Below are 27,519 nucleotides of genomic sequence, written 5' to 3' on the forward strand. Positions count from 1 at the left end.
GAGGGGGAGAGGATCAGAAACCCTCTCTCCTTGTCCTCTTCAGCAAAATAACGTCACTACGTATCTCAGTTTAATAAAAATTAAAGTTCGGAAGCTTTAATCTTACCAACAGGTATAAACTCTAGTGAAATTTTGGCACGAACTTAAAACTTGAGAGAGGCTTTTAAAAATATTTTTAGAAGAGATGGCTGGAGAGGAAAAAAGTGATTGCACATTTTTGATGGAGGCATTAGAAAACCTACACAAGAAACACAAGTTGTAAAAGATTTTAAGTAATTTCGATGAATTATATGAAGGGTTCATTCTCATTCATCTTTCCCTCCCCACCCCCTCACCTGTCCGTTTCCAGAGTCACCCACTGTCAGGGTGGCGGACCCACCCCAGTGCCCTTTTCGTGGCCTGAGTATGTAAGTCTGTGTGTAAGTGTGAGTGTGTTTAATGGGGCCACACCTACAAATTACTACTTGCCTTTTATTTTCCTTAAAAGCACGTCTTAAGAGATATAGGAAGGTAAAAGTTATTCTCTTTAATAGCTCCTAATATTCCTCAGTATGAATGTATTAGAATTAGTCAGCCATTCTCCACACTAATGGGGATTTTTAGGTTATTTCTAATTGGTCACTTTTACAGACGGCGCTGGAATGAACATCCTTATACATGTTCTCAAAGTTTAGCCTGTGGCTCCTGGGAGCTCGCCCCTGCCTTGCAGGGGTTCCAGGATGGCAAAACTATTTTCATACACGACTTTTTTTCCCCCTTTTCATTGTGTTGCTATTTCTCCCAAAGGTGCGAAAGGACCGGTGGGTAAAGCTGCTGTGCCATGGCACCAACCTGTACCAAAGTCACTGGATTCGTCACTGTTTCACGGTCAAAGTAAAAAAGGCCGGTTTTATGTAGGATTGATCTTGAGGAAGCCATTAAAAATGATTGAATCTTGACCCTTGAATGCACGTCTTTTATTTTGTGTGATGAAATGGCAGTGCACGTAACTGGATTGTCATCTCTGTTTCCGCCACCAGTCTGCTGTGATATGTTGCTCCAGTTGAAGTGTATGCAGTCTCTGGCTTTGCACCAGCGCACGGATGGAAAAGGGAAGAGGATTTCTAACGGCCTTTTCACTCCGGCTGCACAAGGAGGAATGACGACTGTCTCAGGAAAAGTGCTTGTGTGATTATTTCAGCTCTGAGCTGAACTCGCTTTTTTCACGGACTCACTTAACAGACCCACTGACAGACCAACTATGGCTATTTGGACTTGTGCATCTGGCAGATATTTTCTTGACTATGAACACAGTGAGCCTATCACTTCAAGGAGAACAAGCGGAGGTATTTGTGGCCAATAATAAAATCTGAACTCTCAAGTGAAAAAATTGTGGACAGCTTCCCAACACTTAAAGACTCTTCTAATGAGATGAGTGGTGATACTCAGAAATGTGATTTTTTTTGTTACTATAGAGTTAAATGTTTGAAAGATCTGCTTAAATCAGTAAACCATTATTTCCAAATGACCAGTGCATGAGGCCACAAAATCAGGGATGAGGAAAAGACCCCGTCGCAGTGGCAGATAAACCAGTGGGTTTCAATGTGAGTGTGAAACATGCATCGATACGGCTTCAGACTCCACAGTCACAGAACTGCAAGCCAAGTGTTGGAGCAGCATCAGAAAGTGTGTCTGCGATGACCTGAAAGGGTTGCTAACTACTCGCTTCCCCAACTATATGCCTGCGTGAGCTGGATTCTCTTCACATACTTCAACCAAAACGTACTGCAATAGACTGAAAGCGGGAGTACACACCAGAATCCAGGTATTTTCTATTACGCCTGGTATTAAAGAGATTTGCAAAAACATAAAACAACACTAGTCTTCTCCTAATTTTATTATGGAAGATAGTTATTTCTGCCCTGGCTGGAGTAGCTCAGTGGATTGAGTGCTGGCTGTGAACCGAAGTTTCGCAGGTTCGATTCCCAGTTAGGGTACAAGCCTGGGTTGCAGGCCATGACCCCCAGCAACCACACATTGATGTTTCTTTCTCTCTCTTTCTCCCTCCCTTCCCTCTCTAAAAATAAATAAAATCTTAAAAAAGGAAAAATCTAGAAAATGTACAAATATATAGAAATTAAAAAAAAGAAAATAGTTACTTCTTATAAAGAATGTCATGTATGCGAAAATTACTATTTAAGATTTGAAACTTTTTCCCCCTTTGAATTTCTAATATGGTAACTAAGCTGTAACTCACAAAGACAAAATCGCTCAGTCACTGTTCAGGGTAAAGGGAGCTTGAGACCAAACACGTTGGAGAACCGTTGCTGCCGTACACCTCGGCATGCGGTCGTTTTTGTAAGGGTTCCGATGTAGAATTGCCAGGTAAAAGGTGCACACACTTAGCACCCGTCAGTCAGTATCCTGCCAGACTGCCTTTCAAAGAGCTTTGCCGCTGGAACTCCCACCAAATACACAGGTGAGAGCTCAGGCCCTGCTCACGGGCAATGATGGGATGCCTGGCCTTTGAGATTTTGTGGTTCATCCTCCTAAGGTGGTTCTCACAGGGCTTGTTTCAGGAGTACACTCCTCTAATCCATCTAAAATAAGATGGAACTCAGAAATTGGAGAAGAATTTTTAAGAAGTATATTTTATTATATTTTTCCCATTACCATTTATCCCCCGTCACCCTCTTCCACCTCTACCCTGAACTCAGAAATTTTAAATTTACATAGAATTGCTCAGGAAAACTGTCTCCAACTTACAAAAGATCACCCAAATAGCAACTTGTGAATTGATGTCTGGAACACAGACCTTCCCACAGAAACAACGGCAGTCAGGTTCACAGGCCTCCACAAGCAGTTTACACGACAACAAAAACCGATGTTTGAATTCTAGGACCAACTACATGGGAAGAACTGTCGACCACACGGTTTCTACCTGAAAAAGCACGCTGCATCCCATCTGGAGTCCCGGTGGCTGACACCACCCATCCACTGTGTTCCAAAAATGATCTCCATTCTTTCCTTCAAAACCCACCCCTTAGGCAGGGGTTCCTTCAACAATCCACCCACTTGCAGGGGTCCCAGGTGGGATAACATTCTCCAGTGAGTGGGAGTGCTACATTACGGAAGCTTAGAGGCCAAAGAAGAGTCACCATATCTCCGGGGGTGGGGGTGGGGGTGTGTGTGTGTGTGGTGGGACAGGGCATAGGGAGGGAGCTAAGCAGCACTGAGTCAGGAGTCCAGGATTTCCCAGGGTGTGACATAAGTAAGGCAAAGGGCGGAAAGATGGAGAAGCACGACTGGGTGTGTGTGGGTGTGTGATCTAAGTACTAGTGGATATAAAAAAAAGTCCATGAGAGTCACTGCAAAGGGGTCAGGAAGGGGATGGAGTGATGGAGAAACATGATGGGCAGAGAGAGGCACACGATCCTTTCACAACAGCATCAGACAACAGAAGCTGGCCCACAACCAGGACTGCTCTGTCACTGGGCAGAGTTGGTACGAAGGGTCCGCTTTGGGCTTCACAGCGAAATGGTTCCCAATGCTGGCTCTGCTAAGGACTGGTGCCCTAGACGGGGAAATGGATCACTTCTTACAGCACCGAGGTTCCCACTGCAAAGTGGACATGATAGTATTTTCCCTCTACGGAATGTTGCAGGAATTTAATAGAGGTTATTTAGATAAAGGGCCTTGAACAAACTGGCAAAAGTTAAGATACAAGTTTACATATTTATAAAATGAAGGAGTTGCATGAGACAATCTAAAGACCATTTTGGGCTGACATACTATGACAAACCACAGAAATACCAGGGAAAAAAGATATAATCGTTCAGGTAAGATAATTTGCTAACAAAAAGTAACAAGCCCTATTGTTACAAGCCTTGGCTGGTGTGACTCGGTTGCTTGGAGCAGTTGTCCTTTAACCCAAAAGGTTGCATGCAGTCAGGACACATGCAAATCGATGTTTCTTTCTCATATCAGTGTTTTTCTTTCTCTCTCCTCTTCCCTTCTCCCCTCTCTAAAATCAATGACCATGTCCTCAGGTGAGGACAAAAGGAAAAAAAAGTAGTAACATTAAAAAAGGAAAAATTTTTAAAAATTATTTTGAAAAAAAAAAAAAAAAAATCAACCAAAATAAAAAGGCAAGCAAAAGACTATAAAAATATTTGCAGCAAATATGGCAGATGGAGATTAATATCCTTGTTGTACAAGAGGGCACACAGAAATAAAGGAGAAAAGATCCCAATAAATATGTGAAGGATATTAACAGATAATCTAGTTGCCACTGTTTACCAAGCAGAAAAACATTTGATCTCATTGGTAATCAACAACACACTGATCAACAATAACAGTAACAGATACTCTACTGAATTGGTCAAGATGTAAAATATCTGATCTTCATTGTATGAAAGGAAATTCTCAAAGATGCTGGTAGCAGCTCTTTGAACAATAATGAAGTCATAAAAACTCGACCCCCAAATTATTACAAGAGAACAATAAATGTGAAATACGCAGGCGTTGGGCATACAAATGCAGACAGGCCCTGACTGCTGTGGTTCGGTGGGCTGGGCATCATCCCGAGGGGTCACCAGTTCGATTCCAGGTCAGGACACGTGCCTGTGCCTGGGTTGCAGGCCAGGTCCCTGGCTGCGGGCATGTGGGAGGTAAACGATCTTTGTTTCTCTCATACATGGATGTTTTTCTCCCTCTCCTTCTCCCTCTCCTTTTCCTTCCCTTCCCTTCCTCTTTCTCTAAAGGCAAACAAATACAGTCTTTAAAAAAACAAAACCAAATGCAGATAAATGATACTGGGGAGGGGCCAGAACCTTAATTAACATCTGACAATAAGGAGATGTTCAAATAAACAGAAAGTATCAATCAACACAATAACAGCAACAAGGAAAACCGCTCATAGGAATGTTAGGGCAAACCCAGTGAGACCCAGAGCTGTTTATGAGCTTTGATTATAGGTATGTAAAAACAAAAATATGCACAGGGAGGGAAAACTACATTAAAGAGCAAAAAGTGGCTGCACACATGTGACTCCGGTTCACTTTTGTGGTCAGAGTTACAGAGTATCAAATACTGGTTCCACACTCCCAGGATGAGTCACCAAGAACAAGGAGTCCTTCTGAACCTTAGCTTCTTCAGGTGTAACTCTACAGGCTGCTGCCGGGACATCATGTTCTGACCTAGCTAAAGGGCTAGCGTAGGGTCAGTGCTGGGTAAAGGAGAGTCATTTTATCTTATATCGGTGGTGTGGTCACATTGCCTTTATGGTGAGTATCTTATAAACAAGAATGTTTAATTATTTGACTATTATGTAAGAGATTTCTTAAATAGACACACCTCTTGAAATGACCCATATTCTCAGTTTCAATTTTCATTCATTTCCTTTTCAGAAATGAATCAAGTGTGAAAACAGCATTTCTGTTCATTCATATCTAACATTTACAAATTGTTTTATCTATTTTGTAACATTTTAAAACAATAAGTGTTTGTACCCTTAGCACACAAAACTCACCACATGCCACAGTTAAGGGTCTCAGAGGTGATACTGACACAGTCTTGCAGTGTCTATGTTTTTCTGTTGGGATCCTGTACACTCCTGCACATTCTGAATCATCTAATGGCTTCCGAGTACACATTCCATAATCAATACAAATAGGGGCATGTTCTTCCAGGTTCAGGGCCACCAGTTAAAAATAGATTTAGACATTCAAATTTCCCTCATATCATAGATTCCTTCAAAACACAGACCTGGACATTCAAGTTCCCTTGTGCCACTGCATGGCCCATCCAGGCCCCCAGCACTGTGAGGTCCTGATTCCGCTCTGAGGCGCATCGTTTCAAGCACTTAGAATTCTACTGCAGAAGTGTGATTCCACTGCTTTTTGTTACTTTTCCCAAACATGTCTCATTCATTATGTTATGAAAGAAAAGCTGCGGTACCTTTTAGATGAACAGTTACTTAGAAGTAACCAAATAGCAGATGACACTTTTTCTTTCTATTTTACCTTTCACCCCATATTTTTAAAGCCTCTGACCCCATTAGCTCACTACCATCTGACTCATGACGAAGAACACACTTCTGTTTTGAATGTCTTGTTTACAGGGGCAGAAAGGCAGCTCAATGAATCAAAGATGCAGACAAGACAGTCCTGCTACGACTTCTCAGCGCCTGAGCTACGTGGTACACGGTGACTGTGCTGCCAGCCTGGGCTGCGCTTTCCAACCGGAGCCAGCTCCACAGTTAGAACTTCTGAAGCTTTCGCAAGAGTCTGAAGTCAGACAAAGAAGGGAACATAACCTATGGCAAGAAGGCTATGACTTAAGGTAAAGACATCAGGTGTCGCCAACTGAGCCCCCCGCATCCCACGCCTGCCATTACCAGTTTGTCTTTCTGCCGCTCGCCATGGATGAGAAAGCCGCTGCGTCCGTTGCCTTCGGGGTGCATGACCTTGCAGACCCCCACGCGACTGATCCCGCCTCCTTCCTGTGGGAACCATCCCCCGCTGGAGTCATCTCTGGTCATAACCACAGCCTTGACACGCACGATATAGCTGTCACTAAAACGACAAGAAGAACGGGGCATGACAACGGTCTGGTGGCTGCACAACATGTTTCACAGTTCGAGATGGCCCACTGACCACCAGCCAGCATTTTCTGGACTCACCAGAAGAAAGTTGATGCCTGGCAGCAACCTTAAAAGGCAGCCCATCTCAACCTTTAAGGGGAAAAAAGCTAAAACACTTATAATACTCAATATAAAAGGACATTTTTAAAAAGATGTGCCGTAACTAAAAATATCTGTGAGCCTTTAAAGATATATGCAGGCATAACATTGTCCAATTCCTAGGTGGTAAGCATTAATGATAAAACAGATGAGCTGAGCTCTATAGATTGGTATCTATGAGTTAGAAAAGACAAATTTATTACTTAAAAGGACATTGTGGTTTCAACACTTAAAACTCAGTTTATAATGAGTGACCAAGGTATAATAACATTTTATGAAGCAAATAATCCTCCAATTTAGCATAACAACAGGAAAATCCATTTCCAAATCACAAATTCCTCATGCAATCATTTACGTGTACATAGGTGGGAAAATATTTCAATTTAAATACACTTTACACAGGTGTACCCTTTTGTTTGATCCTGCGTTTTCCAGTCTCAATTTCAATTTCACAGTAAGTTCCTTTGTGCATTTGCCAAACACCCCCTTTCTCCTCCAGAGACCAACTTCAGTTTCTCTTCCTTCTCCACTGTCTTGTGGGAAATGTATTTGGATTTTCAGCAAGGCCATCAAATTTTCACTTGCTACTCTCTTTCTTTGGAAAGAGTTGTTTTTTACTCATTCAAACATCACTCCCATCTTCTACATGGCAGGCACTATGCCGGGTTCCAGGGAAACAGAGATGCTGGGCAACCCAGAACCCCTCTTCCCACCCACCCTCCGGGCCGGCGCTCAGAGCCCAGCCACGCAGGCTGCAACCTGTGAGAGACCACTGGGATAGTCCCTCTGCCCCACACCCCTCACCGCCTCACTCGCCCCCAAAGGAAAAGCCACCCAGATTTCCCATGACTTCCCACAGGTCACCCTCCACTGTGACCGACACCCACTGGGCCCACCAGACTCAAGGCCCAACACCCCCTTACCTTCCTCAGACTGTGTGTGTGTGGTGTGTGTGTGTGTGTGGTAAAATATCCAACACATAATGTAAACCTTACCATTTTAGCCATTTTAAGCGTACAATTCCATGGCATTAAGCACATTCACATTGTTCTGCAACCATTCCCACTATCCATCTCCAGAACATTTTTCATCTTCCCAGACTAAAACTCCACACCCATCACACACTAACTCCCCACTCTCCCCAGCCACTGGTCACCACCCTTCTACTCTGGTCCCTCACGTGCATTCCTTTCATTTTCTGAACCTGAATGCAGAGGTGCTCTGGGCTGAGCGTCTGTGGCCCGTGCCCACCAGGTTGTCTTTGCGCATGTCCCTCCCCACTGAGCCCAGATGTGGGATGGGTTGTTCCTTCACCCCTGCTGCTGGCGGGGGGGCCCTCTCCCCAGTTCCTCCGAAGCTCCCAAGTCTAACCATGTCCCCACTACCCTTCTTCAATCTTCCAAACTGCTGGGTCACTCTCCAACACTCCTCAAAGACATCAGCAAGTGGGCTCACTGTCCCCCATCTCTCTCTCCCACGATCCCTGTTATGAATCTTTGTAATTTCATTGTTCACCCAGAGGATCCTTGCAACTCCTTGGTGTCTCTGTTTCTGGGACTCTTCTCCGATGCTCTGGTCCCACACCCAGCCATGGCTAGGGCACACCCTTAAACTTGTCAAAACCAACACGTGCACAACTTCCAGAATCTCAATTTCAAGCATCCTGCTCTCCAGCCACCACCTCCAGACTCTGCAGCTCCCTTCCCTGAGACCCCAGTATTCTACCCCGTGGGGGCCACAGTCTAGTGTTATGACCACCCCCCCACCCCATTCCCCACATGCTTCAGGCTCTCACTTGACTCTCTACCCAACTGAAGTTCCATGGGCTATCACAACGCTCCTTTGCACAAAACCTTAACACATTTGTTCTCTCTTTCCTCATTGTAATTGCCTGGTGAAACCCCAGCTTTGGTGAGATCCCACCATCTACTTAACTCCATGCTCCCACCCAGGCTGCTGAATACGGTTCCAGGAAAAACCCCACTCTGTTTAACTTAGAGGTCTAGTTTGAAAGTCATAACCACTACCCCCCACGGGTCCTCATGTGCCACCCAGCACCCTGCTACATCTCCCCAATCCATCCCCGGTATGACCTCGCATGTCCTCCCACTGCCTCCCTCTCAGAGGACAGATGAGCTCGCTTTAATGTCACCGTGGAAATAAACCCAAACAGAAGAGACCTTGCACCCGTGCCTACCAGCACGCCCACACTGCTCTGTACCAGTGCTCGCTGCCTCCTGTTCCTTTGGTAACTGTGGCTGAACCATCCAGGACCGAAGCCAGGGCCAACAACTGCAACCTAGGTACTTTCTAAGTGCCAACAGTGCCCACATTCACATTTCTTTCCGGACTTCTTCCCTCAGCTTCTGACCAGTAAAACCAGCTGTCTAGTGGGCACTTGGATCAACTAGTCTCAGGTTGGACTCTGGATTCCCACCACCTTCCAACACCACTGGTTCTCCTCCCTTGGAAACCTACACCGACTCCTCTTCTCACCACCTCCCTCAGCACTGCCCCATCCCCAGCTGCCAACGCCTCTGAGACCACGGCACAAGTCTCCTCACTGGCTTCCTTCCTTCCACGCTTGCCCAATTTTCTAGGAAAACAGATGGGTAACTACTCAAGATTACAACACTCTACTCAAACAAATGCCCCGGCAGTTTCCTATATGACTCTGAGTAAAAGAAAAATGCAGCACTCATCTTACCGCTCTCCTCCTCGCTCACCCCACTTCGGCCCCGCTGCCCTCGACGGGCCTCCGTGTCAGGCACACGCCCACCTCGGGGACCTCGTGCGTGCTACTTCTGTCCCTTAAAACCCCTTTCCCTCTCTCCTCCCCACACCGACTAGGCTCATGTTCACAGCTATTTCATCAGAGAAGACCTCTCTGTCCTCTTTGTATAAAGTAGCACTTTGCATTCCTCTTAAATCTGCCCACCCTGCTTTTGTCTTTCTACATTCTACGGAACAAGCCTCTGCCCTCTTTGTTCGCCCACATTCCCCAACTAGAAGGGAAACTCCCTGAGAGCAGGGACTTTGCCCTTTGTTTCCTGCGACATCCTTAGAGCCTGGAGCAGCAGCTTCCATGTAATAGGTTGTGGAGTGACTCGGGGGTTAAACACACGATATAGTATAAGCAGGTTTTTAAAAAAATTACTTGTAACTAATAGGATCCTGAGAAAATACAGTGTTCAATACTCATTTGCTTATGAGTCACAGTAGCTTAACTGGGATGGCGTAAGGCTTTCCTTTTTATTAAACAGGAGCACTGAATTTTTAAAAAAATCACATGGTTTACAGTACATGGGTTCAGTCATTAATGCATTTATCTCAGGATTCAACACGCACGTTCCTTTAGATCAGAGAGACTGAGAACAAGGGTGACACCCACATTTTCCGGCTTGATTGACAGATGTAGCTAACAAAAATAGGGGAGATAATGAGGCTGCCTGTGGAAACATTAAAAGCCTGAGGTGCCGATGAAACACTCAGGTGGTTGAATTTGCCCCTGGCCAGCACAGTGGCTGTGGTGAGAGTGTTCAGGAAGTGCTAGACAGCAGAACATGAAGGACCACCCCGAGAAGTAAGAAAACCAATGGAAAGTATGGTATGGAAAGCTGAGAGGGAGAAGAGTTTTCAAGAAAGGTCTGGTGAAACAAATACTAGAATATATCCTTTGGACTTGACAATCTAGAAGTTGGAGTGAGCTCCTTTATCACTTACATGTAAAAAAATTATACAGAATTGCTGAAATTGGGAAATAGTGAACATAAATTGAATAGGACCAGTAAATGCATGTAGAAAATTACTAAAGGAAAAAAATCTAAGTTAGGGCAAGTGGGCTTATAGTAGTAGGCGTGATTTTAAAAACTCTCATGGAAGCAGTCAAGACACTTGAAAAGGAAAATGCTTCAGCAGAAACCTTATAAAAAGCCAACTGCAGCCCTAGCTGGCATAGCTCAGTGATTGAGCACAGGCTTTGAACCACAGGGTCACAGGTTCGATTCCCAGTCAGGGTACATGCCTGGGTTGCAAGTCAGGTCCCCAGTGGGAGCCATGTGAGAGGCAACCACAGATTGATGTTTCTCTCTCTTTCTCCCTCCCTTCCCCTCTCTAAAAAGAAATAAAATCTTTAAAAACAAAACAAAACTACTTAAAAAAAAAAGCCAACTGCAGCATGGGGAGCTCAGAAAATCAGAAAAAATGAGAACTGGAGATCAGAGGTGTTGGAGGCGCTGTGAAGACTTTTACAGAAGGAAAACAGAGAAGAAAGCTGGGCCTGAGGGATGGCGACGGGTGACTCTCTTGAAGCCTGAGGTCACAGAGGTGTCTCCAGTTTTGTGCTCGCTCTATCTCAGAGCAGGTGTACGGATGCCACCCTGCCTGCCGTCCTACATGGCTACGCGTTCTCAGCGTTCGTCTATGCCGCATGGTGTGCCGGAAGCCCCCAAACAACACTGGGCCTGCTGTTGCCTCCCCACATTCCACTCCGAGGTGCGCTGGAAACTGGGTGGGATTCGTCAGGTTCTTGTACTTTCTTAAGGCTTCCCAGTCCATGAGCTACAGAGGGATTTTCTTTTATCACAGTCATTTCTTTTTTAGTGTCTTGAAAAAAACGTATGCTTCCAGGGGCCTGTTCTACACAGCTAGCGAAGCCCACAGGAAAGTTTCCTTGCAATCACGGTGAATGGCAGAACCTCACACACTCGAGTGACCAGCTTTGTCTAATTCTGCCTCCCCCTATTTTAGAATAACTCACTGAAACTTGATTTGAAGCTGTCCTTTTGTTCCCATAATTTGTATTCTTTTATAAAAATTAAAACTAAAAATGTGAGACTACAATAAAAAAAGATTAATCTGACATTTGTTTAGATTAGTTGCATACAAACAACTCAAGAATGTTTCCCCCGCCCAATACCCCCTTTATTCTAGGAAAACTAAAGGCCCTCACGATAGGTAATTCTCTAGCGTGACACACAGCGTCTTCAACTCTTCCGTGAGGCACTATGGGTTCATCCGGACAGGAAACGGCCAAGGTGAGTATCTGAAACTCTACACACCTCTTGTTAAAACATGTTTTTACTTTGTGTGTTGCAGTTGCGTGCTGGTCTCCTTTCCTTCGAGGGGATTAAGCAGGAAAAGGAAGTCTGCATTACTTACGTAGGTGCCATAAACGTATTTCTAAAAAATATTCATTGATTAGAGATATAAAAAAATACCCCATCCCCTGGCTTGCAGACTGCCAACTTTGGCCTTTGCTTTCAGTCTGCAGCGTCCTCTTTCCTGCCTTGGCTCCCCTATGCCTCTCCCCAGGGCAGACTTCTCTGGGATTGGCAGGGGGAGGGGAGGTGGGCCTGGGGGAACAGAAACATACCCCACTACACCCTGCCATCTCCTCTAGCAACATCTCCACCAGCCAGCATTAACCGAGGCAGCTGGCTGTTTAAAACAAGGCCAGGGGATAACAGGTCGCGCTGAAAGCTGCGAGGATGTCTGGATAATCCAGCTGCATGGCCGAGCGCCAATTGCTTCCTATCTGTGGTGTGTTTACGTTACTCAGGCATTTCACCCCACCCAGAAGAGAAACGACAACGAACTCTACTACCAAAAGGTATAAAGGAGGGAAACTGCTTCCCACCCCCCCCCCCCCGCCCCGCTTCTCTTTCTGTAAAGCATTAAACAACATGTTTTAACCAGATGTGGGGTTGGTTGTGGGGGCAGGGTGGAGCAGGAAGGGCAAAGGTAGATTCATTTTCTAATGTGCACAAGGAAAATGCTGCTAGCATGCCTTAGAAATTTTTCAAAAAATGTTGTCAGAAATAACAACAACAAAAATGCTCTGCAAGTTTCAAGCACTATTAACAGTGTAACTAATTAAGGACCCAGTGAAGTTGCAGATGCGGGTCCAAACGCCAGGTGAGTGGGGCCCCAGACTCTGTGAGGGGAGCTGCCCCGAGAATCAATGCCACGACAAACGCTGTTTGACTATCGCCACCCAAACAACGCCGTGTTCTCTAGGTGCATTTGGGGTAAAACTGACTCTTACAAATTAAGTTGGGGATCTGCTATTTAAGTGTGGTTTCTTTAAGACAAATGTTTTGTGTTTCCAACATGTGGCCCCATTTGTAAAAACAGGACTTGCTGTCCTGTGATCACTCAACATACAGAAGAGGTAGGTGGTATCCTAAAGCAGAATGGGGAGGCACAGAACGATTTCGAAGCTAGGTTTTTATGGTGGGGCGGGTGCTATTCTACAGTGACACAGCAAGGTCTGGGTCTCGGGCCTTTACGTTCTAAATTCTCTCCGGATTCAAAGCAGACCCTGTATGGGCCATGTTACAGGGGTAAACAAAGGAATTGTAGGAAATGGTGCTGAGGCAACACTGTCTGCAAATAAGGTTCAGAGGCAGACAGGTCAGCAATGCCTTGACCTTCTCAGTAGCTGAAGAAGCCTCTTTCTGAGCTTCAATTTCCTTATTTGCAAGGGGAGGGGAGGGAGGCGAGGGGTGGGGGCGGTGAGCTGCTGGGAAGCATAAGAGCTAAAAGCAGTGACAGAGGTGGTGTGCAATACAGAGAGGTTGTAGCCATCTGATTATTTCTGCTGAAAGGCTGACTTTGATTACAAAAACAGGTCCTTTAAAGACCAGCCTCACCAGCCACTGACCACCTCTTCCAGAGAACTCCTTTTTTGGAGTGGCAGAGGGGCTGTCAGGAGAAAACCCAAAATGGACCTGAGGCAATTATCAATGCAAATCCGATTTATAAAGACCAGGATGGAGCCTCCATTTCAGGCACACCTGTACAGGAAAGTAACTCCATCTGCCATCTGGGAACAAGCCCTCCGCTCCTCCCCCTCTGTTTCAGAGAGGGAGAATGGAACTTTTACATCCCCCATAAATACTTCCCGACCGACCCGCTCTCCTCAGTCAGCCCTCATCTGATTACAGGGCATCTTTATCTCTGCATTATGCTAAACATTACACTCACTTCCTCCCAGCCCTCTTTCCACCCTTCCCCACTTCACCAGACCTTGAAAGGGATTAGCTAAAATCCAACCTCTCAGGCTCCCCCTTCCAGCCAGCACAGCCCAGCTGCCTGCAGAGCCTCGTGGAGCCTCACGGAGCCTCACGGAGCCTCAAGCCCTGCAGCGGGGCCGGGCACCCTGCTCACGGCAGTCTCATCCCTGCCCAGCCCATCCTTGCTGTGCCTGTAGATTTCTATAGGCTCTTTGGTTTCACTGGATTATATATATAATATTATACTGTATAAAATATGTGTATATGAAATATGTCTAGCTATCTTTTTTTTAAGTCAACAAAATATTGCAGCAGAATCAAATGTGTTGAGAAGCCAAAGATATTGGTCACATTCTATTTAAGTGGGTGGTGGTACCGTTGAGTGGCTGTTTTATTAAGTATCAACTACTTAATTTTTTTTTTAAGTCGACTGCCCTGGTTTTAGAAATTTATATATTCTGAACTTTCCAGCCTAGGAAAGCTATACATAAGGTAGTTTCATGCAGGGTGGGGCCATGATTTTCCATCTGTATGAGCCACTGAAGGTAGGATGTTTGCTCTGCCTGCTTAATCTCACAAAAAGTGTGCACCAGTTGCACTGGTTCGGGAATCACAGAAAAACGGTGGCAGGAAAATCCCGCTGAAGATGCTGGGCCTGGCAGGAGCCAATGCTGCAGACCATCTCTCCTCTCAAATGCTGACACTCAGGCACTGCGAAGCAGCAAGAAACTTTCTGAACAGTAAACGTTTGGTTCATAAAGAACTGGTTTGCGTGACATCAGAATTGGGGAAGCTCAAAAGTGGGCTGAGGTCACGTAAGAAAAGGCTTCCCCATAGTAACCTGACATCTGTGCAACTGGTCACGGAGTACACTTGATGGAAAGTTGTCTCAGGAACTGCCTCACCCCAGTATCTTGGAAGGAAAAAAATCTAAGTACTCAAACAGGTCCTAACATCATGACTGTGACCTCCTGGTGCCGAGGCACTCTGGCAGTGACCAGATTCACCGGGAGAGGCAAATCTCCACTCCAGTCTCCGCAGTGTCCCTGCTTTTCTCCTGAGATGCTGCAGTGCATCTTGCCCACGTGGAGTAACTCCCCCTGGGGATTACAACAGACTTTTACAGGTTTTGTCTTCACAATGCACATATTTTTAAAATGGCACTGAGTTTCCAGGAATGGACCCCAACGTATTGTATCACATGGTACCCAAAAGGCAGTGGTGGTTGTGAGTGCTTGCCTGGCAGTGATGGGGGCCCAGGAGTCAGTGGTACTGAAAGCCAGCGTCCTGCTTACACTGCAGGAGCCCCAGGGAGGGTGTGAATAGGTTTTCCTTTGTTGTTATTATTATGTGCTGGGTTCAGAATCTGGGAAAATGTTTTAGGAATCCCAACTTTAGCCTTGCACCATGATAAATTCTGTACCTATTACAAGGTCATTAGAGCCCTCCAAGTCCAGATTCTACCCTCACCCAGAGGGGAGTGTGGGGCATGCCCATTCTCATCCTCACATGCCACATCTAATACCAGCGTCTTTGTTGTTGATGCTACCTAGTTACGCTGCAGCACATAAATAGACCTCCTCACCCACACACCCCTTTTTAGTGTGCACACGAGAAAGGGTTGCTTTCTCTATTATTCTGAAGGACACTGCCAACAGCACTGATGTTTGAAATAGGCATGATTATTGAATGTAATAATTTACAAATTGCTCTTTAGAACCAATCCTAACACATGGAAGTTTATCAAACATGGCCTCTAGTATTTTTACTTTCCTATTGAAATTTTAACACAAAAATACTCCGTTGGAGTTAACTGCCGCAAACTCCTATTGCCATATGCTAGTGATTCTATGACTCAAAACAAATGGCCAGACCTTGTTTAACACGCAGTGCTGATCTAGCAGGCTACTGCCTCCAACATTTTCCTTCAAATTACAATGCAATGCACACAAATGTGTTTTCTAATCTCCCAAGACCTACCGTACACTTTCAGGCCCTACGAGCCGGAATGCACGTGTATAGAGTATTCTGGCATGTGCTCTCCCACGGGGGCCAAGGCACCGGCCCTGCAGTGTAGATGTCTTTGAGAAGGATGCTCTCTGGGGCTGGCCCCAGTCCACGGTGCTGGGCAATGCGCTGTTCACTACTCTGGTCCCTGTTTCTCTGCTACTGAGTCCTGCCGCCCTTGAAAAGGCCAAAGAAGGCAACTGAAGCAAACATACAAAGAAACAAAGATCGAGAGTGGAAGCTGAACTTGTGTTACAGAAGTGTAGGAGGCCTTTGAGAAAATACCAGAGGCCCTTAGGGATCCTCGATTATCTCCACAGCCTGGGAGCAGTAACCTACAGTTCTAGAATCTACAGCAGTGAAGGCGACTCTGAGGTCTGGTGGCCCTGGTGCCCCCAACTGCAGCACGTCTAGGGGCAAATCTTCCCAGGCTGTGAGTGGAAGGGGCTGATGCCCACGGCGGTGTGCGGGTTTCCTTCTCAAGGGGGTTTAGAAAGTCCTATGAGACTCACTCAACTCTCCAGTACTGTGCTTAAAATGGAATTGTTAATTTAACCTCTCAGCTCTTATCGCCTGCTGTGTGAACAAGCCGAAATCCTCCACAGGAAGAGTGATTCAGCTGGCTTCTACTTATGAAGCTCTCAATGTTTTCTCTTTTGTAAAAACCTTTTCACAAAAATCTTTTGATTCTATTAACTTACTGTATCCAATGTCTTAAGGGTGGAGCTATAGTTTAAAATAACACTTTCCTCACCGACATTTAAATTCACCACTTAAATTCAGAGGTCACGAGGATACTAAGCACCCTACACCCGTGATGACAGATCCCTTGTAACCGGGCACAGCGAAGACGAGGGCATCGGGGCTGTTCCGCTAACGTGCGACCCAAACCCACAACACTGCGTCGTCTTAGACCAGAACAACGGACCATTCGCTGAAATAAATCTTAGCTTCGGCCAGTGAGAAGGCAATTTTAGAAATTACGTCTAAGACTTCTTTAAAAATGGCTCTTCAGCAGCTCTCCCCGTGCCAGTGTAACTTTCCCGAGCGAGGCCCTCCTGAGGGGGCAACACGCCCAGCTGGCTGGAGAACGGCCGGCCGAGGCCGCGCCTGGAGCGCTGGGCAGGACAGCGGATGCGCCTTCAGTGACGAAGGCAGTCATTTTTTCTTGAACTTCCGAAACATTTACTCTAATTCCTACTAACAGCAGAAGAGGGTCCATGGAACTAGAGAGTCCTGGTCATTCGCCCTTAAATCCTGGGTGGGGTTCCTGGTCAACCACTTGGAACCTCTGTATTCTCACCTAGGAAGTGCCTGTTCAGTGGCGCGCTCTTTTATGGCAGGCTGTGAGACACGTTTAAAATTATTTTTGGGTTTTAAAATAGTGCTCCAGGAAATTAAACTAACTCATACTCTCCTCCAACAATAGCAACAACAAAGTAAATATAATAGTTGAAACATTTTTTAAAAACAACAATTCCATTGAACTGAACAAAAATTTTTTAAAAATTTGGAAAAGATTACTTTTTAGAAATTCAGCATCAAGTAACTGGATTAAAATATGAGTTCTACCATAGCATTACACACCAATTCTCTAAATATTAACATGGTTATTTTAAGATCAGCTAAAACATGTTAGGAAATAATGGTAAGATTTTACCACAACAGTTCATTAACATTCAAGGCATTTATAGGAGACTTCTGAATTTTGTCAAAAATCACCCCAACACAGACAACTCTGACATGAGTGAACTACTGTAAAAAGTGAAAAGTTTACTTAAACCAAACAGAACGAACCCACTTCTCACGGAGGGAGATGGCTGTGCACTGAAGGGTGACCGCACAGCATGAAGGGGGCGTGGGGGGTGCTGGGGTGGGGGGCGGAGGCCAAAGTCTGAAATCCAGGTTTACGGTTTTGCTTTCATTGTCTGCTACTCTGCTGAGCCCAGAGTTCAGTGGAGTTCATAATTAATCAAGATCAAAGGGTTACCAACTTGAACAAAATAACCCACCCCTGGAGAGCCCTGTCTTCTTCTCCTACTTTTTATTCCAAAAGTACCTTTCCCTGTTTTAACACACGCTTCCAAAAATGCCATTTACAATCCACGCATTTAAACCCCAAAGGCTAGCCAATGGAAATGTTAGATTACTAAACAAAACTAACTCTCACCATATTAAAACATAAATGTAACAGAAAAACTGGTGCTTCAACACACGGATAGCAAGGGTGTTTGTTTAAAGTTAATAATCTCTAATTCACATCTTTAAATTGCTACTCTTGAACTTCTGTGCCCGACTTTCTCAGAATGTCTTCTTTTTATTCCTCATTGAGTTGGAGAAAACAAAGCAAGCGTTTACCCAATGACCTGCATGCTGGAATGCTGAGGAGTGTCCTGTTAACTTACAGGAAGTTCACAGGGAGCCCTGGATGGAGAGAGGAACAAGTAGGGGTGGTACCTGTGTGATAAAGCAGTGATAGCAAAGTGCTAGCAGCAGACAGGAGCTAGTGAGTGTTGACTGGACAGGTCTTTCAACAAAATTTTTGTTGAAAAAACTGAAGACTTTCATATGGAGAAAAAAAAGAAAATTTATAGTGCAACATTCTGAGTGAAGATCAACACTAAATCTAGAAGATGCTAGATAATGGTACGGAAAAGTCTGGTTATTTCTCCTCATGTGATCTAGGACACATTTCCCATTTTTTAACCTGCCACTCCTCCTAATCCCCAAAGTAAACCATGTTCCAAAGGACGGGAAATTACTTTACCAAACTGCTTGATACCAAATCCTAAACCTACAAAATCCTTTATAAGTCAGGCCTTAATAAGACCTGTTTTCAAACAAAAGGAGGTGCTAACTTAGCCCACAGGGAGGAAAGCCAGCATGTTGTGCTAGTAAGAGGCTGACTGGGTTTTTAAGAGCCTCCCTGCCTGTATTCCAGTGGACATGAATGGCCTTTCAGCTGGCAAGAATTACCAATTTATTTGATTCCCTTTCTTCTAGGATTCTGCCACCTTTCTCTCAGAGATGAAAAGCTTAACATACAATGAAACAGCGCAGGCAAGGCATTTGTTCTCCCTGAAGAATTCTGGGTCTTTTCACTGACCAGGTAGATGCCCAAATGGAGGCAGGCGTACAGGTGGACTGTAGGTCTTCAATTAGGACTAGAAGAGCCACCCGAATTAGAGAAGACACTCATTAAGCTAGAAAGAATCACAGAAACTACCTACCCTAGAAGCTTCACTTGGAGAAAGAACGTGTTCAAGGTCACCAGCACTGCAACAACTCAAAGGACTAAGCTCTGCTCTCTGTAAACTGTTCCCTCCCCTGGCACTTTGTTTTAAAGGGGTCCTTGTATTGTGGCAGAGGTCCTCGCAATATCCAAGGTAGGTGATCTAGAGGATGCAAGAAGTTATTCTCATTAGTCCCTTAAAATTTATTGGACAGGCAATGGACTGTGTCAAAGAAATCGCAAGGAAAAATGAAGAGGTACCACTAACCACAGACACGTGGGGGATTAAAAAAAAAGCCAAGCTGGGGAATCCTGCTTCGTTTGCCAAAGTTTCCTACCAACAAAAGCAATCCTCACATTTGGATCCATCAGTGAAAGTCATGCCATAAGTCAGCAGACTTGACCTCTGTAAGTGCAACTCCTTCTCACTCCTGGTTGAGATAACCCCACACTCTGCTAGGCAGTCTCAGTTTCTTCATATACAAAATGAGGGGTAGAGGCCAAATGACCCTTGAGGTCCTTAAAAAAAAAAAAACGATTTTATTTAGTCATTCTTCAAGAAAGGGGAAGGGAAGGGAGGGAGAAAGAGAAGGCGAGAAACATCTGTGTGTTAGAGAAACATCAATCTGCTGCCGGCTGCACATGCCCGGACCAGGGACCAGGCCTGCAACCCAGGCAAATGCCCTGACCAAGAATTGAGCTGGCACCCCTTCACTCTGCAGGATGACGCCCAAACAACTGAGCCCCACTGGGTGAGGGCTGCGGTCCCTTTTTAAACTTTGTGTTACACACACACACACACACACCCATGCCCTTAAAGTCCTTTAGCTGTGTCAGAGGGGTTAGCAAACTTAAGCCAGACAAATATTCTACAAAAGCAGATCAGAAAACTTTCAGCAGTAAAATGGCAACCGAAAATATCTTGAATCGAAAAAAAAAATCCCAAACCACAAAGACCTGAAACCACGACAAACAGATATGTCCTCTCAGTGCAAGTGTTTATTACGCAATTATAAAGTTCCCAAGGGTGAAACCGGTCTATCAAAGTGTTTTGAAAAGGCAAGAAAGTGTTGAAAATTGAGCTTTAATAAGTTTAATAAGATCCTTTGAATAAAACAGGTACAACTTTGCTATGTGGCTGGATTTACACATCCACAAATGTGAGATTCTCTCTAGCCACATAGAAGAAAATCCCCAAGACATATTTACAGGACAAATGCAGGCAAAGAGGAGAAAAGGGACCTGCCTGTTTTCTCCCAAATTGTTCATCCTCCATGCTTTATCCATCAACTCAAGACAGCTGCTCCAGTAGCAAAAGGTAATGAAGCAACTCCTTAATTTAAAGGTGGGGAGAAACTTTTATTTGTAGACCTTTCCAGTTTCACGCTGGATCCAGGATGCTTCCAGGACAAGAATGAGCTCAGGCCCCAGAGTTTTCTTGTAAATCAGTTGTTTGAAATTGAAGTGTTTTTTCCTCACAGGAAAACCGTAAAATGGTAAGCAGCAGAAGAGCCTAATCAGTTCCTAAAACACCTGAACCACAGGTTCTATTTCCCAATGGCTTTTACTGTCCACTGGCAGTCTCCTTAGCAGGAGCCTCTTCCCTTTTCCATTGGGAAATGCCCATTCTTACTCGGCTCTGGCCAAGAGTTTTCCTGCCTGGGTGTGGGGCAGGGGAGAAAGGACAAGCAAGGGGAGTTCTTAAGCTCCTGATTTACTCTTCATTTTGGGGACCCTGGAATTTGATACCACTGGATCTGGAATGGCTCTAAAGAGAGCCAACCTGATGATCACCCACTAGTAAGATGGAGAAATCTTTAGCTCTAAGCAAGCAGTCAAACAAAAAGCAAGACACTGAGTTACAGCCGTAGTCATCAGTATCAACACCGCTGGTCAGGGATCCAAGTAAAGGTCACCGGGATGGCCGCTGTTCTTTTATGGTGGCAATGATGCTGGTGAGCAATGAGAAGGGTAGGAACAAGGCAGGCGTCAGGCCCACACGATAATCAGGAAGCAGTGGATTCTTGACTGCAGAGAGGAACAGGATATGACCTGCGAGGGACATTTCCTTCTGAGTTGTTACAAAGCAGAGCCATCCACCTGGTACACGTGCTTCCTTCAAGTGACTTTCCTCCCATAAAAGAGCCGGGCAGTACAGAGAATGTGTAGGCCAACTAGCTATCAAGCTTACTCACAGTTTAATAGAATATTCCTAAAATAAATTCATTTGTAGGGGAGTATTCTGGCTTGATTTCAAAGAGAGCTTCTGGGGAACACTAGTGCTATCCTCATATAACTAAGTCTACCAGCTTGTGGAAGGAGTAGAAGCTGTCTGATTTCAAGACTCTTGGTCTTCACAGACAATTGAGACCCTTGGAGACTAAGTTGCTGCCATTAGGCCTTTCCTGCCCATCACCAATAGGCTTACACCAGGAAGTCTAACCAAGCCTTTAGGTCATGCCTTCATTAGTGGCTAAAGCCCAATGCCCACTGCCCAAGGCAAGACAACGAAGTAGCCAGAGCCAACTTCTCCCACTGGGAGCTTTTCTGGCCAGGTGGCAGTCTGTATGGACAAACAGATGGAATCACACTACCCTGAAGCCATGCTGTCACTGTAGGCTGCCTCCGAGTGTCAGAAGAAAGAATAAAAGGGCCCTGTCTTAATGTCTGGTCAAGGGGGAACCACCCACAGCTCATTTCATGCACGGTGTGCTTCAGCCCCCTCCCAGGACGAAGCCCACTTGTAGGAAAGTCATGACCCCTGAAGGCACCGTACATACACCATCCTGGACGGAACACTGCTGTGTACCCAGCCGTTTCCTGCAGTGAGCAACCTGGTTTATGGAAGCCCTTGTATAAACCAGAAAGGCTAGATAAACACAAGGAGTTATGACATGATGGCACTTTTTCTTGTGTGGCTGCATACAGAGAATTAACCCTGCATTTATTGAAAGTCAACTCCTATCTCAAAAGACAATGAATTTCACATCTGCGTTCATGGCAGCATTATTCACAATAGCCAAGAGGTGGGAACAACCTAAATGTCCATCGAAAGATGAATGGGTAAGGAAAACACATACAATAGAAGATTTTTCAACTTAAAAAAGAAAAAAATCCTGCCGTATGGTATAACACGGATGACCCTTTGAGACATTATGCTAAGTAAAATAAGCCAGTCACAAGAAGACAAATGCTGCATGATTCCATTTTTAAATTCTGCTGTCTAAATGAATCAAACTCACAGAAACAGAAAGTGGAATGGTGGTTGTGAAGGGCTGGGGACTGGGTCTGGGAAGCTCTTTAATGAGTACAGAGTTTCAGTTTTGCAGATGAAAAGGTTCTAGCGATCAGCTGAACAACACAGATACGGTGAAATGATGTACCACACACGTAAAAACGGCTAACATGGCAAATTTTATGTCGTCTCATTTTGTGTCACGCACATAGAAAAGACAGGCTGAAAAACAAAAAGCAGCCACTTGAAATGGATATACTCAAGACCTCAAATTCATAAATTCTGGGCTTTGACAAAAGAATATTTCGTAGTCATTAAGAAGTAAACATCACTGCACGCACACCCCACGAAACTCTCCCCTAATCTAAGAAATACTCTTCTACACCATGAGAAACAAGTAACACATTTGCAAGACCTCAAGGTAGCTACACAAGAGAGACCTTGTGTTTCAAATATAAATGTAAATGTGGCCCATGCTCATTCCTTGGGCTACTAGGCAAATTACATATATGAAAAATAAAACATTAACTTTGTAATGAGTCTGACTGAGATAAAAATGGCCTTTCTTACAAAACCATCTCAAAAAAGAACAGAGGCCAAGTGAAGCACAACCGACTTTCCCCCAGTTGTGAGCTTTAAACCCCCCCACGAGGCCTTACCGTCTAATACATGCTTGCCATGTTTACAGCGTTGGCAACGGGATCCCTAAAACGTTCTTTACGACCAGTCCCTTCTTAGTTCTTCTATTCCAACCTCAGTTTTTAAGATTATTTTAAAAACGCACAATCACAAGGATTTTGAGTTCCATTTCTTCATCATGGGGGTTGGTGATGTTTTTAAATATTTTTCAAAGCAGAAAAAGGGGCTGTTTTATTTTTCTTTGGAGCAAGCTCCTGCCAGGTTTTGCACACTGCAGTTCTTTGGCGACATGATGAGCACACATGCCCGCCCACAGACACGAGTTCTGCTCTTCACCCTTCCCAAGCAGCCTGTGTGACACATGCCGCCTGTGCCCCATTTAATGGAATTCAAGTGGCCCAGTCAGATGGCAGGTCCTCTGGGGCCAGAGCAACCCCTCTCTTCCACTGGATGGGCACGAGGAACATGTGTGGAAAGGAAAACAACAAAAAAGCCCAACCCCGCTCAGACACCTCCAATCTGAAAATCTTTACAACTGTATGAACTAACACTGAAGACTGAAAGTCATCTCTGGGGCTGGAATCTGGAAAGAGATAGCATCTTGCTGCAGTTTCTTGCACACTGAGCTCTATGAAGAGAAGGTGGCTAAGTCCCTGCCCTGCCCTCCGAGTGTACAGCAGGGAAGGTAGACTGTCATGTCAGCCAAGAGACCTTTCTAAGAGGGCCGCCATGCCGGCCTGCTTCTGAAGCCTTTGCCTTCCCTATGGTGATCATTAGTCATGAAGAAACCTCAGTGACTAAGAATCCACCTGGGAATGGGCACGAATTTGTAATTGTCCCACATGCACCCTGAGACAATCTGGGCACAGGTGTCAATGCAAACAAGTGGACAGCACATTTATACCTAGAAGAATGCTCAGGACTAATAAAAGTCCATGCTGGTGTGATAAGACAGTGGTCATCTGCCCCATTTACGTGTCCTTAAGAGTGGGGTTTATGCCCTAAGAAGGCTGTTGTATATTTATTTCTGGCTTTCCTAGCTACACATGAAAGGTGATTATTTCTAGACATTGCTACAAGATTTATCTACAAGTGCTATTAATCCCACCCACTGTGTAGGCAGAGTGACCACAAACCCTGGATGTCGGGGGGACAGCATAACAGCAGAAGATTGGCAATGGCCCACAGGCCATGAACAGGTCCGGCCCCCGCCTCTGGGGTCATTGCCATGAATCCATAAATCATCCACTCGTACAGCAGGGGCCAGACTGTGGATTCATTAAACAGATCTCTCTAAACAAAAGTAAGTGTTTTTAAATGGTGATAATCTACAGTGATTTTAAATAACCTGTTTTTATTAAATGGTTACTGAATTCATTATAGCTGTGAGTCATTAGAATATACGCTCAGCAGGGGGGAGGTCTTCAAATCTCGGAGGACTGGGAAAACTATCCTTGATGTTTACTAATCTGTTTCACTGAAATATTCTGGTCTCTATTAGCTTTGAGAATTCAAACACTCTATACTCTGACTTTCACTCCCTCAAGGAAGAAGAGGGGAAAAAACCCCTTTGTCTAAGGTGGTGTCACTTTATATGGCTCAGAAAATGTGGCCACCAGAACTATCTAACGAATTTTTGAGTCGCACAGTTCTTTCCTGATATCCGTCCAAGAAGAGTTAGCCACTGAAGAACCAAAAGGGAAATAGCTAAAAGTTGCTTCTATACAGAGCAATTAGTGGCTCCAGATTAGAGACTCCAGTAAATCCATGAATAAAAGAAAACCCAGGAGGAATCTATCGCCAATAACAATAAATCCCCGCTGAAGAGGGAATTAAAGCAAGGACAGGGCTTGGCCCAGAGCGCAAGCATTTTTTTTTTAACTCAACACCGCCCAGCACGTAGCTCTGAACACAGGCAGCATCTCACTCGGAATCTGTTGATCGCTTCCAAGTCGAAAGAGACCCCTCCCTCAGCATTGGCAGTAGCTCTGTATTCCTTTGCCCTCAAGGGGAAAAAAGGAACCTAAAAACCATGTGGTCACTCGGGACTCGGGGGTCACGGCTGAACAGCACAGGGGCCCCCGAAGAGCGGCAGCCCCAGCAGCGGGGTGCTCACCCCCGCCAATGTGCAGTGGTCCTTACCCCCCAAGGGTGCTGTGTTCACCAAAGCTGAACAGAGTCCACGCTGCCCTGCAATCATCTGGACAGGACCTCGGCTAGTCCCTACTACGCCAGTCACAGGAAAGCAAGCCATTTTCACTGAGAATGCCAAGAAGTCAAGAACTTTGAAGACTGTTTTCATACACCTGCCTGTAATCATTTTCTGTAGGCCTCAAAGGGGAAAAAAGAACATAATGGAAACTAAGATGTTAGCAAAATCGAAGCACATTAGCTGTCCTCCCTTTAGTCCATATAAGTCACATTGTTTGTCTGATTACTTTTGACAAAGGGACCCCTGAGCTGAGCATGATATTCACCAGAGCTTTGAGAGAAGACTCCTTTTACTGTAAGGTCGCAAAATTCAGGCTTTAGTTTAAGCTAACATTTTTTAAAGTAGTGTTTCTTTTACAACTTAAAAAGTGTTAATGAGAAGGAATAAAAAGGACCCTCACTTTGAACCTGAAGTATTTTTAACATCACCAAGTGCCATTATTAAATATGCACGATGCACGTATATGCACCCATGTAAAAATAAGCACTACAGATGTGGGCAGGAAAATTCTTAGCAAAACCCCCACATATTTCAAATACTGTTCTTCCTCATTATTGTCCTCTACCAGAATTAGCACGTTACAGCATAACAGGTGGCTTTCATTTATAGAATGCAAAATTAATGAAATTTGGAGATAGCCCCGTCTCCAAAACCAAATTGGCCATTCTAAAAAAAGTGTACCCCTTAAATCTACAAAACAAACATAAATGAACCAAACAAACTCCCTTCACACTGGCTTTCCATATTATCTGAATTTCTAAATGTATTTAAATAAATAAATTTAATACATTTACCGACACTTTAAAATACAGATACCTCAAGGACAACAAGACAATATCGTGGGCTTTATGAGAAGGGGTAAGAGGGAAGAAAGACCGCCTGTTTTTCCAGCTTGGTCACCCCAGATATGTTTGATGCTGTCCAAGTGATAACAAAACTCACCATCACAGATGGAGCTACTCCATAAATGCTAACTCGTAGGCAAAATTGTGAGCAGTTGTGTTACGGGTCCTGACACAGCCTTTCTGGACAGACCAGAAAAGCATAAATAGTACTGCCTCTGTCTCTAACAAGTAGGATGCAAAAAGTATTTAAAAATATGAGGAGACACTGAACGGGCTGTCAACACACTGAGGAATGTTTAATGTGCTCAAATAAACAAGGTCTGTGCCTTAACTCGTCAGGCACTATTTAAATTTAGTGAGTGAAGAAAGAGACAGAGGGTCAGACAGGCGACACAGCCTCCCAATTATGTGGGGCAATCCTTCAGATCACGTGAAAGCTATAATTAAATGTTGGTACCAAGCCCCCACGCCCCCTTCTCCCACCTAGAGAATGTTAATGCATGAATTCAGCATGAACACATTATGATTTGTAAAAACAGACATAGTCACTCAGTAGGGGAATAAAGCTTTCTTGTGGTAAGCCTTACATCTTGAAGGGCAGGAAAAAGCACACTATTTTTTTTAAATCTAAGTCATAAATACAGTTGTTATCATCTGACCATCTCCTTTAGCTCATTTCTGCTTATTTGTATTTTTTTCCAGTTTTAAGCCAGCCACCCAAAAGGTATACCACCTCTGCAAGCTGTTTCCTAGGCAGCATCTTTTAAACTACAGGCTTAATGAAGGAGATGGGTTAAAACCATTTCTATCTGAATACCTGAGAAATTTGTTTTCAGAAAAGGGGTGAGTAGACAAGAACTCTGACCATCAAAAGACCAGGGTTACCTCTGTGTCCTTGCACATGGGCACAACACACACACACACACACACACACACACACACCTCTCAGTTCTTTATAAATTGAGTAATTTTTTCCCTCCCTTAAAAACTGTTGGAAGCAAACCCTGCAAAGGTTAGAGAAGAGAACGAGGAAATCAGTCCATACAAACAGTAAACACATACCTGCCGGGTGGTGCCATTTCCTCTACATGGTAGAACCCAAGTGCTGGGTATCAGCATTATTGCTACTATAAAGCTTCCGATAAAAATGGATCGTCTCTTGCTGACCTGAGAACCAGCTGGCTGCTTGACGAGTGGTTCCCCCCATATGTGATTCAGTCTCCTTGACAAATATACTGCATCGCACTGGATGAGTCATCCCAGGGTTAGTCCGCATTTTATGGGCCTGTTGTGTCATTACTCACATTCGACATCCTGCTTCTCAAAAGTGGAAGCTGGAAGCCTGACAGCTGACAGATGCTTTTTCCAATTAAAATATTGTTTTTAAAAATTCCTGTAAGTTACAATTATCAGTCATTGATGATACTATGACCTGCTCAGGAAGCAAATGGCACAGCTCAATGCCCGGATTACAGTCTGCAGAACCACAGTGCAAACCGTTCACCTGCTTCCCACCCACAATCGAATAATCTTGCTCCGAGTTGGGAGCAGAGGGCCCCTCCCTTTTTGAAGCTATCAGTGAGTTAGTGCAGGCCTGGCCCTCGCTGATCTT

General features: G+C 44.7%; 1 protein-coding gene across 2 annotated transcripts in view; it reads right to left on the reverse strand.

The window, feature by feature from the left end:
• The window catches only part of SPRED2 (sprouty related EVH1 domain containing 2), a 109,245-nt gene that overhangs the window by 22,419 nt on the left and 59,307 nt on the right, over window positions 1–27,519 (reverse strand). The window contains exons 1-2 of one of the 2 annotated variants that reach the window (XM_036028053.1): window positions 26,970–27,302; window positions 6,377–6,554 (exon numbers count right to left, since the gene is read on the reverse strand). In XM_036028053.1, coding sequence (XP_035883946.1) covers window positions 6,377–6,554; window positions 26,970–26,986 — 195 coding nt within the window. In that variant the 5' untranslated portion in view covers window positions 26,987–27,302. Of the gene's footprint in view, window positions 1–6,376; window positions 6,555–26,969; window positions 27,303–27,519 lie in introns of those variants that run through there. The other variant, XM_028515267.2, reaches the window with a different exon arrangement.

Source organism: Phyllostomus discolor, chromosome 6, assembly GCF_004126475.2.
Source record: "Phyllostomus discolor isolate MPI-MPIP mPhyDis1 chromosome 6, mPhyDis1.pri.v3, whole genome shotgun sequence".
NCBI lineage: Eukaryota > Metazoa > Chordata > Mammalia > Chiroptera > Phyllostomidae > Phyllostomus > Phyllostomus discolor.